This window comes from Penaeus vannamei, chromosome 39 (assembly GCF_042767895.1).
Source record: "Penaeus vannamei isolate JL-2024 chromosome 39, ASM4276789v1, whole genome shotgun sequence".
NCBI classification, from domain to species: Eukaryota; Metazoa; Arthropoda; class Malacostraca; order Decapoda; family Penaeidae; genus Penaeus; species Penaeus vannamei.
The window spans coordinates 25436052-25448551 of NC_091587.1; the positions used below are offsets into that span (position 1 = coordinate 25436052).

Consider the following 12500-nt stretch of genomic DNA (forward strand, 5'->3'; position numbering starts at 1 on the left):
ATATTGGCAATCTGTCCTTGCATTTTATGGACCTTTTTATATATATGACCATTTGGACCTAAAGTTCTTGTTTATGATTATTCCAAGAAACTATCCTAGTTAGTTTTGGAGTTAAAATCCCGTTATGAGAATTGCGGTGGTTTTCGAAAGTTGTAGCACTTCTTCCTGGCTCTGACATTTCCTGAATTAGATTTTGTATTTTTCTTTTAACCACACGAGTGTATGAGGCATGTACACTGTGGTATTTTTTATGTTTACCCCGTTTGTGTCTACCTGAATTGCCTTTAGTTCCACTCCGGGGTCTTGCTTAATCTCCTACTCCTTTATGAATCCTTTCCTTGTTAATATTGATACCCACATCCGTTTCCATGTGCCCGATCTTTTCTCCAAATAGCAGTCTCCGAGTCCTATTGTTACATCGTGTAAGCAGGGATCCAGTTTGGATTCAGTGATGCATACTACATCTGGTTTATTCATTTCAGTTATTGCACTTAGTTCTAGTAACTTTGAAGATAAACCATTATATGGTTTATTTGTATAAACTATCTCAAAATAATCTTTCGGCATTCGTTTTGGTTGCAAGGCAATGTTTGTCTGTCTTTACATTTTGGTTCCGATAGTACATTTGTTTTGCTTGGAGACCTCTCACCCTCCAAAGGAACATTTTGTCTTTAGTTCTTTGTTCAATTTCATTCTTCACCTCTTCCCTTTTTCCTGCAGTATTTCTCTGTTATCTTCAGTCATATTTTCTCTTCTCCAGATTTTCTTGTATTCTTCGTGGGTGGCCGGGGCTTTACCTTTCTTTATTACACCAGTTACCATTTTCTTATCCATAAATGTCACTTTTAAGAAAATACGGCGCCGTAATTCGCTTGAATATCCGGCCCCGTTTACATGAGCCAGATTATCAATATTCCCAAGGTTGAGACAAAGTCATTTTTCTTTGCCATCTCTGCAAGCTGTGATCTTATTTCCCTTTCCTTTACTGTTTCGTTACTTCCAATACATCGGCATATGTAGCAGTCATCTCTTATCCCTCTTCCATTATGACATTGACTGCTTGCCAAATTGCTTACAATCTGCTTAAGTTTCCTGTTACTTCGATTACCTTTTTCTTGCAGCTTCTTGCTTTGATTTGGCTACCGTTGCCAATCTCGGTTTCCACTTTTTCCTTCAATTATCTCGTCGGTTTTCTTTAAATCATCCGAGGCTGTTTGCCAGTCATTCCCTTTGATTGTGCAACTTAAGACTGCAATTCTAATGTATGTATGTATGTATGTATGTATGTATGTATGTATGTATGTATGTATGTATGTATGTATGTATGTATGTATGTATGTATGTATGTATGTATGTATGTATGTATGTATGTATGTATGTATGTATGTATGTATGTATGTATGTATGTATGTATGTATGTATGTATGTATGTGTGTGTGTGTGTGTGTGTGTGTGTGTGTGTGTGTGTGTGTGTGTGTGTGTGTGTGTGTGTGTGTGCGCGCACGTGTGCATGTGTGTGTGTGTGCGTGTGTGTGTGCGCGCGTGTGTGTGTTTGTGTGTGTGTGTGTTTGTATGTGTGTGTGTGTTAAAATCAGTGTTGTTATTGCTTCGAGTATATTGTATATTGCAATTTTTGAGGATGAATAACGATATACATTTACCTAATGCAACATTTGGCTTCATTCAGGGTGTAATATGGGCAAAGGTCGAATTCAGAATTTATAAATGGTTTTTCATTACTATGAATAATGCTTTGCAAAGTTGGATTTGTTCAAATTCCACTCTTCAAGGCTTTCAAGTGCATTATTTTCAAAATTCCCATATCTTGTGATATTCAAATGATTTTCAAATTTGTTTATATTATATTTTTATGTTCTACTTTCCCCGTGCCTTGTCTAATATATATACATAATATATATGGAGTATGGTAAATTATAACCTATATACATTTCCACAGCATAAGGAGCTTGCAAATTTGTGCAAGTCTATTTAGTAGCCTTTTGCTATAGGGGAAATAATGAAAAAGTACAGCATTGAACAAATAATACGAAAGAAATAAGTACGTAAAGGCAATGACTCTTACAACACAATGCAAGATAAGGAGGCTATTTAGAAGATACGAGGAAGCTCGTCTTTTATTTTAAAATGGTTAAAGCTGATACAGAGTAACATTTTGATGATGATAAAACAATATGGTAATGGATCGTGGGATGACTGCACGACAGTATCACTCAGTGTGAAGTCTGTACATGGACTGGTGGCGTCCAGGGTTGGAGGGGGACAGTGGGAGAGTTGGGAGGAGTGGAACATGAGTAAGAAAATGAGGAGGAAAGTGAGGTTAAAAAGGAAAGCAATGGACAAGATGGAGTCAGGAGGAGGGGACGAAGGGAGGGAGGGAGGGGTCGAGGATGGGGCTGGGGGAGGGGAAGGGAAAGGAGGGGGGACGAAGGGAGAGAGGGAATGAGGGGTCGAGCATGGGGCTGGGGGAGGGGAAGGGAAAGGAGGGGAGACGAAGGGAAACTGAAGCTGTGAGGGCCTGCTGGTCTGCTGCCTTCAACACGACCATCCGCCACCCCCAAAACATAATCACAAATTTTTGCTCCCCACACCTAGTTGACTTGTGCAGGTGACCTCCAAGGTTATTTACAGCTGACCAGTATGTCGACAAAGCCTGGCAGTATCCTGGCTCTACTGATGCAAATCCCCCTGGCCTTCACAACTACCTGCAGGTCTATAGTGCAGATAGCTGTTCTTTGTATGTATATCTCATTCTCAATCAGCTTCAAGAAGGGTTCTCCAATTAGAAATGGTGCAATATTGCAAGCACATCTTTCACCTCATGCCACTTCCCTTGTAATTCCTGGGTGTACTTATATTGTAGAGCTAATCAAGACAATGTCAATTTCTTGATAGTGCTTACCAACAGACAACCTTTCACGACTGCAAATTCATATTTAAAAAACATTTATCTTGTCTCTAAGAATTTCAATCTGACTATACTCTGGGGCAGAAATATACAAAACGAGCTCTTTGGGCCTTGTGAACAGATGCATTCTACTACAACTACTACCCTTGAATGAAACTAAAAATAAAACAAAAACAAAAGAAAAAAACTAATACAGTATCACCAAAAAATACATTTCATTCATCACATTAGTACTTGGAGATCAATGACATATTGCCAAGTCATTATTATGGAATGTTCATGAGTGGTGCGTGGAGTCCCTTCGACAACCAAAGAGGTGTAATACATCATGGATGGCATCACGTGGGATAATGACTCGAGTGGCCTGCGCCGCTAATTCACTGCGTCTGAGCAGGCAGGGAATAGTAGCAAGTACTTGAAAAAATTAAGAAATACAAATAAATAAAATGAAAAGTAAATTTGATTTTAAAAAATAATAATAATGGGAAGTTCTTGATAGAAAGTCATCTCACACTGTGATAAAAATTCAGTTACTGCATTAAACTGTACCCTAATGCAGTTCCATACAAGATATTGGATAACCTATTACATGCCCATAGATAGGAATTGACATCGCTTGAGACTAGAATAAAACCTGCTTATTTTGGAGGACAGTTGAGCAACCAAAGAAACTAGTTTGCTCAAGCTGTTGCACATAAAAGCAAACCTTACAAATTGACCTAAAAAAGGCTATTTCATTATACATAAGGCTGTGCACTTACAAAGCTTGAATACAGTTATCAAACTTCTTTACTTCTTAGCAAATTATTGGTTTCTCTAAACTGTAGCTAGGTACACTTCTGCATGGTCAAGTAAACATAACAATTTGGGACAAGTAGCTTGCATTCACATCTACAGAGGACGCATTGAAACTAAAAAAATCACACACGATATCATCACCTTAATTATGTGAAATACTATATTGTAAAGACCTTAACATGCGCAATGCTTGGGTAGATGGAGCCATAGTCTGAACTGGCATAAGGCTGCTGATGTGTCCACTAAATAACCGAGGCAAATAATTTATAAGGCTTGAGGTGGTGACGTACCTCCACTGCTGATACAAAACAGCTGGCATATGCCTGAACACCACACACCAACAAGCTGATGATGATGATAATGATGATGAGAGGCCAGGGGAGTCAACAATACTGCTAATGAGGCCAAGTTGATGAATCGGCTGATAAAAACCATGGAGATGGAATTTATTCAACTGATAAGGCCAAGGGAGTTGACGTAACTAATACAATTAGACCAGGGGAGTTGATGTAACTCAGTAGATGAGGCCAGGGAACACTGTGAGGCAACTCCTTCATCTCAGATCTTGGGGAGCTGGCTCCTCAGGTGGCTTAGTTTGTAAGGTCTGTAGTAGCTCTCGGGGACAACTCAGGATAAAAATTATTGTCCATTTAACAATATCATTGATTCAGCCTGGATATGTTGTCTAAGACAACTTAACACAGATTATTGTCCATGGAACAAATCTGCTGGCAAGCCTAGGTAAGCTGTTTGGAACTTCTCAGTGGATTCTAGGTGAGGTGCACTCCATGTGGTGACTCAGCTGGTATGGCCTAGGGGATGAGGCTCTCTGAAGAATTTCCGCTGCCGACGTGCGATGGAATACTCCGTCCAACGCCTCAACTGCTGGGAGTCCAGGACACGAGGCGCAGGACACGGGACGCCAGCTGACAAGTCTAGTAGAGTCTCCTTTGGGGGGGGGAGGGACAACAAGGGTTGTTGTGGCATCCAAGGCGACCACCTTCAAGCGCGCACACTAAATGTTGCCGGTCATGGAGAAGGGGAAGGCGCCGGAGTTGATGGGTGTCTTGGGTGACGCACACAAATAGATCATGTCGTCACTGTTAAGGTGTGTGCGCGTAAGTGTCGGCTCACTTGCTGAACGATGTATTTTTGGCAAGGAACGTACTAGTGATTCTAAGTTGGCTAGGATCTGTTGAAGAAACCGGAGATTGGTCAAGGCTGCCCCTGGCAATAGTGTCTGCATGTATGTATATAACTGATATATTCAAGTAAGTGAGTGAGTGAGTGAGTGAGTGAGTGAGTGTCAGAGTGTGTGTGTGTGTGTGTGTGTGTGTGTGTGTGTGTGTGTGTGTGTGTGTGTGTGTGTGTGTGTGTGTGTGTGTGTGTGTGTGTGTGTGTGTGTGTGTGTGTGTGTGTGTGTGTGTGTGAAAGTGAAATCGAAAAGTGAAAGTGAAAGTGAGAGCGTGAGAGTACAAGATTAAGAGAGCGAGTGAATGACGGAGAGGGAGAGGGAGAAAAAGAGAGAGGGAAAGAGAAAGAGGGAGTGAAAGTGAGAGTACAAGAATAAGAGAGAGAAAATGGGTAAGAGTGAGTGAGACTGAGAATCACTAAGAGAATCACTGAATGAATGAATAAACAGTGGGTGAATGCAAAGAATAAAAAAATGAGAATGAGTCAATAAAAGAATGGTAAACATATAATAAGAAATGAAAATGATTGAACAGTAAAGGAATGAATGAAAATGAGAGGTGAATAAAAGAATATGACTGAAAGTGTGAATGTGAGTCAATGAATGACAGACAATTGAATGAATAAATATAAGTGTGAATGATAGTGAGACTGAAAGTGTGATGATGAGAATGAGAGAGACAGAATGGAATCAAGCATACACATGTCTAAAATAATTGTATATTTCATTTAAATACATATATACTGTATTTTAAATCTTCAATTATATTAAAAGATGTCTAGGATCAGTAAAAAAACACACACACACACACACACACACACACACACACACACACACACACACACACACACACACACACACACACACACACACACACACACACACCAATGTCTTCTACACGTACCTGTTGGAACAGCGGTCTATCATCTCGATTGTATTTAATACAATCATCTAAGATGCGACGTATTGGCTTGGGCATATCTGACCGTAAGTATGACATGTCTGGCCGCAAAAAGCCTCGGCCAACCATGAATAATATCTGGAAAGACGGCAGAGATATTGTATCCGAAAAGTGCTCGGGCAAAATTGAATTTAAAAAGTCAAATATATTTGGCATGATGTCCCCCTGTAAATATTATAATCATTATCATTTCTTCAATGTATTCTGATTAATAGCAACAAATACTTCAAATAGGAAGCACATGCTAATAAGCAATTGTAATTTCTAAGATCATCATTGTCATCACTACAGATTTCCAAGCCGAACCTCCCAAAACTCATCCCCCATAGACACAAAGGCCAAACCAACCTGATCTTTGTTGTTTATATGCGAATAGGGGAGGCAACCCGAGAAGAGTTCATACAAAACGATCCCAAAGGCGTACACATCGCTTTGGAAAGTGTACGGGTTCTCGTCCTGCATACGGATGACCTCCGGCGCCATCCAGAGGATTGATCCAGACGGCTGCTGAATCTGTCTGCCTCCCGGGCTCTCTTGGCTCCAGCGGCCACCCTGGAAGGAGAGAAGGGTTGAGCTTCGAATCTGAACTGTACAGTCAGAGATAATTTTGTCTTCAGAATCAAACTTAATCTTTAAATCTATTATCTAATCTTTAAATATCAATTAAGGTTAATGAAAATAATTTAATCCAAATCTTAGCTTCAAATATTACCAAATCCTCAAATCTGACCTTAAATATATGTTAAAAATTGTATTCAAGAAACAACTGAAATAAAAGCATATCACTTTTGTATAAAGATGTACAAGAGAAAATCATCATTAAGAAAAAACAAGCATCAGGCAATACAAGGACAGAATTCATCAGGAGTTTTTCTAATACAATGCGAGATTTATAGATCTATCCATTAACAACAATGCACTCCTCTCCCTGTACTACTACCTGCATCATTATTGCCATTTTTACTATCAACGGCAATAAATACAAATAGGAAAAAACAATGTAAAGTATATTAGTCCTTCCACATTTTTTTCTTTCATTTTCAATCCTTATAATGCTTTTAACAATGTGGCTGCGGCAGCTGCAAGGAGAGCAGGTGGTGGTAGGAGAGGCAGAAAGTTACTAGGCATGGAGGAGAGCCACTGGGGGAAGACTACTGTTGGCAAGCATGTATGGCTTGTGTGGAAGGTGGGCCCATTCCTGCCCCCTTTTTTTGAGTAAAGTATCCAGTTCAAAAAAATCTTTTATATATATTATGAGTTTCTTTAGAAGATATAGATACAGATTCCAGATTCACATTCCTGACTCTAGAGACTCGCAGAACATTTCCAGTCTGTATGCCACTACTTAGCACTGTGAATGGCCAGAAACTCCTTCAACCAGAACTTAATACTTCCTTCGACACTCCTTGATGAAAGGAAATAAAAAATACAATTACCTTGACTGTGGCCAGACCAAAATCACCAATCTTGACTGTATAATCATCATGCAAGAATATATTATTGGATTTAAGATCTCTATGAATAATATTCTTTGCATGGAGGTAACTGAAAAGAGAGATAACAAACCATTAAATTCTGTGTCACACCCTAAAATAGGAAAGGTATATAAATACAGATTCCTTCCTTTCTATAAGCTTATAGGACCTGATTGTATATAAACAAAGAACATATATATCTCATACTTCTCTGATTTTAAATTATTTTCTGAAATTCTGGATAAAATAGAAAACCTTTCTCTTCTAACTCAATTATATAAAACATTTACAAAACATACATACATATACATACAGTTGATCTATATATAAATATCAATGAATTTCCTTCCCCATTCTCATTTCTTATATACATCAAGGGCTGACAACTAGGCATAGTTTTGTCCTTTTCTGGCAAGGATGGAATATGTTGTACTATGTTTGTACTTTAAGTTCACATCCATATAATAAAGTACTTTTGGTAGATGTAGCACAAGCAGTGGATTGCACTTATTTTGGCCAATATGAACATCACCACTTCTAGTCATCCTCCCATGTGACAGTTCCATAAAAATTCCCCAAGAATTACATACTTGAAACGTATCCATGTTGACAAATGTAGAAAAGGTATGAATGAGACTGGATATCTTCACAATACAAGAGATGTATTTGACCGGTTTCGATTGCGTCTTCATCAGAAATACATGATGAAGACGTAATCGAAACCGGTCAAATACATCTCTTGTATTGTGAAGATATCCAGTCTCATTCATACCTTTTCTACATACATACTTGTGAAATAACACACCTTCCAAAGTATACTTGCACCTATCTAAATTAAGCACTGAGAGAGACTTACTCCATGCCTTGTGACGTTTGCCTGGCAATGTCTATAATTCTCATAAGTTCAAATTTGTTTTCCTGTACATGAAGGTGCTTGTAAAGGCTAGAGCCTTCACACCACTGTGTCACAATGGCCAGCTGCTGCGTCTTCACACACCCCATAAACAGCAATATATTAACGTGTCTGAAATGAGGAGTGACAGGTTTAATATGGTAAGTTATTCATGAGATTTTGGGTAAATTGGGCTGCACATCAATTTTCAGAATTATAGAGGCATAAAAATATCATATCAAAATTATTTACTAGAAAAGACAAAAGCTAACAATGCCTGATGAAAATAATAAATACTATTTTCTATATCAATATATAGACATCAACTTTTTTAAAACGTATATCATTCTTGAACGTTCATATGTCAAAACAAACCACAACATCCCACCTTGTTTTCTTGAGTACCGAGACTTCATTCTTGAAGGCTGAGTACTGTGCTGGTGTTGGATCACGGACATTTAATGTTTTGACTGCGACTGGGCCATGCCAGTGACCCCGATACACAGTCCCAAATGAGCCGGACCCGATGCGATGACCAATCAGGATTTCATCTACTGGTATCTCCCAGTCCTCCACTGTGTCTTTTGATGACTGTCTGACCTGAAACAGATGGTAATAATACAATTAGAATTTTGTTTAACTGACATTATTCCTTATAATGACAGATATTACAGCCATTTCACAAATTTAACTTTCAGTGGCATATTTGTATTCATCCACAGATCATTTACTCAGAATCAATCTGGATCACTGACTCACCTCACACGTTCAGTAATCTTTCATCCACACGTCTGTTGATGCACTTGCTCAAAAAATCATCCACTTTTAATTTCACCCAAGAAAATGTTCGATTCTTACATGCACTCACTCTAGCACTCCCTTTCTTTCTCCCAATACAAAATGCCGGCCTTAAACCTAGAACAGATGGACATGGGCAATACTTACTAACTGGTTACTAACCTTCTTGCCTGAAACAGATTCATCGGCTGATCTAGCTCTGGGTCGCACAGTTTTGAGAGTGTTGGTGGGGGAGGCCTGGGCAGAGTGAGAGCCTTGGACAGGGCGCGTGGGACTGCTGGTGGGGCTGGTCGAGGGAGGCGGGGCTAGGATCCCCCCGCCTCCTGTATACCCTGGGGAGGGCATCATGATGTGGGACATGTGTGTGGGGGGGCTCCAAGTCCCCCCCCCACTATCATGGAGGTACAACGTTGAGGACCCAAAGAAGTGGACCCCTGCACAGAGCAATGGCCCGGGAGAGGGCCGTGTAGACGTGCAGCATAGGCGTACACAGCAGCAACACAGGCAGCAGAGGAACCACATGGTAGGGGAGACATGCACATGCACATTAGCAGACATATAAACACTGAGCCACTTCTCCCATCATAAACAGATAACTGACAATACTTCCAGCACATTACATTTTCTTCTAAAGTCCAAATCTCCCAGCAATACAGGACACCCAGCATTCCTAGTCAAAACTGATGCAATCAACTGTAATTTTACTTCTTTTTCCTCTCCTTAAACCAGTAATCATTATTAAGCAAGATAAGCTGAAAGGCTCCAACTCTACAAGATAGCTTTCTCACTGATTTGTAAATAATATCCCAGGTGTCTTTATAGTTAATTACTTGTTACTGCAATGGCTCTGCACCTACATTGAAAAAGGAGGAATTCAAAATCATTTTCTTGTGACTTTCCTCCACATTTCATTATCATTACATCTTTAAACAGAGACTCATGTGTTCTGAAAATGAATCTTGTTTCATGGTTAAATGCTAGTCTGGCTCTTCTTCCTCCTTTGCTACTATACCTGATAACCTCACATTCTACTAGTGCATCACGGCCGTCAATTGCTTCCTCTACTGCATGGAAAGCAAACAGGATTCATTGACAAAATTAAAATGTATCTAAGCAAAATGTCTGACAGCTGTCAATCATGTCTATGCAGAATTACATTTAATACCATACTACAAAATAATATGTACAAATCTTTATCAACTTTATCTATTTAGCAGCAAATAAAGGATCATAAACATGGTATGGGGGTATAAAAATTAAACAAATACATACATATATACATATTCAAGGTAAAAATCAATCAAGCCCACATTTCAAATTTTCATCGTGACACCAAAAAATCTGAACAGAAATATTTGTGATCATTCCAGTCCCTTTCGAATGACACCTGGAACATCTTCTGAGAGCAGAATTCCAAAAGGTACAGCCAAGACATCCTCAAGGACAGTGCCTTCCGCAAACCCACAGTGAAAGGTAAATAGCCCTGTGCTGAATTCAACATGGTGCTGGTAAGCAGAGCTCGTCTTTTAATAATAATGATCATATGCAGTGCCAGAGAGTATAAAAAGCTTGATTCCTTTTTTTTTTTTTTTTATCTTTCTTTAGCTAAACTAAACAGATAAGAGAGACAATAAAATCTACTCTGTGCTTATTATGAGATCCTAACCAGTGCATGCTCAAGCTAGGAGTACCATAATTAATTTTATGCAGTGTGCAACAATTTAGGTCTAACAAATTCATCAGCAACAATTCTTTTTATCTGGTCAGCAACAGTAACAAAAAGTTGAAAAAAAAAAAAAAAATGTTGACTGTACTGAACTGCCGACAAAAACCGTAAAAACGTACACAGCAAACCATGACGTTTCCACAACTCAAGATCAAAAGGTCTGCTCCTCCATCAATTAAAACTGAATATTCCACAGAACATGATGTATCATTGAAAAAAAAGAAAAGAAAAAAAAAAGGAAACCAAAAAATACACAAGAAAATGGCAAATCTGTTTTAAATCTGCAGAAACATATAAAAGGGAACACCTGTAGATAAAAATTTTACAAATATTCCACGGCTAAGTCTTGCCCAACTACAAGGGGATCCATTTAATAACATCAATAGAAATCATTTTAAAAAAAGAAAAAAAAGAAAAGAAAAGAAAAAAAGGACATTGAATACTTTGAGTATGGTTTATATGGACCAGTATGTAGATTACTGCAAAGATATCTATATATATATATATATGCATTTGGTATATCAAAAACAAAAATCAAAGCTGCAATCTTTTATATTGTTCCACCATAGGTATATATATTTTTTTTTTATAAGAAATCAAGAAACACAACAGACATTCATACAAAAAGTCTACATACTGGCTGTCTTTACACAGACATCAACAACCCACTACAAGGACTGCGCACACAGTAAGCATGAGAGAAGTACGCGTGAATAACATTCTCCTTATAAGTGCAGCTAAAGTCTTCTGAAGCTTGTAAATGCCAACAGAAGACGGATTATCTGATATCAAGAGAGATTAAACTGATATCCCTTTTATGAGCTTGTTTAGTAACTCTCTTACCTGCAGACTTCTTCCCTCTTTTCTTAAACGTTTCTCAAGTACATTCATTATTTGAGAAAAAATGTCACATATTGGATAAAAGTTAGTAGGAACATTCTCCCTTAGTTTCTCCTTATCATTAGTAGATATCTTCTTACAAGGATATGACTTTTTTGACATAAGAGATAGCCCTTATTGTGATATAGAAAAAAAAAACAATAATTTCAAAGGCAAAAAGGGTTAAGAATATCTTCAAAACAACAGATACATTTTCACCAATTGAACTGCAACGCACTGAATGAAAACAATTTTGGTTTAATAGCCCTCCATCATACACCAATTCTTACTTACCTACATAGATTCAACACTAATATAAAAAAATCATTACTACAGTGCAAAAATCTCTTTCCTTTCCCATGAAATGAGAATTAATAAGACAAGCATGGTCTGGAAAAATATACAATGTCTACAGCAACCAAATTGAAAATGCTTTATAGAAGTAAATAATAACAAAGATGATAATAATAATAATAAAAATAATAAAAATAACAATAAAAATAACAATAATAATAATAATAACAATAATAATAACAATAATAATAATAACAATAATAATAACAATAATAATAACAATAATAATAACAATAATCATCATCATCATCATCATCATCATCATCATCATCATCATCATCATCATCATCATCATCATCATCATCATCATCATCATCATCATCATCATCATCATCATAATAACAATAATAATAACAATAATAATAACAATAATAATAACAATAACAATAACAATAATAGTAATAATAACAATAATAATAACAATAATAATAACTAATAATAACAATAATAACAATAATAACAATAATAACAATAATAACAATAATAATAATAATAATAA

General features: G+C 37.5%; 1 protein-coding gene across 6 annotated transcripts in view; it reads right to left on the bottom strand.

The window, feature by feature from the left end:
* Window positions 1-2123: 2123 nt before the first annotated feature.
* Raf (Raf oncogene) overlaps window positions 2124-12500 on the bottom strand; it is a 21961-nt gene continuing 11584 nt past the window's right edge. Inside the window, exons 8-14 of one of the 6 annotated variants that reach the window (XM_070116794.1) lie at window positions 9190-9476; window positions 8633-8844; window positions 8209-8376; window positions 7314-7422; window positions 6226-6429; window positions 5821-5955; window positions 2124-4916 (exon numbers count right to left, since the gene is read on the bottom strand). In XM_070116794.1, coding sequence (XP_069972895.1) covers window positions 4740-4916; window positions 5821-5955; window positions 6226-6429; window positions 7314-7422; window positions 8209-8376; window positions 8633-8844; window positions 9190-9476 — 1292 coding nt within the window. In that variant the 3' untranslated portion in view covers window positions 2124-4739. The remainder of the gene's footprint in view (window positions 4917-5820; window positions 5956-6225; window positions 6430-7313; window positions 7423-8208; window positions 8377-8632; window positions 8845-9189; window positions 9477-12500) is intronic. The other 5 variants (XM_070116799.1, XM_070116797.1, XM_070116798.1 and 2 more) reach the window with 5 other exon arrangements.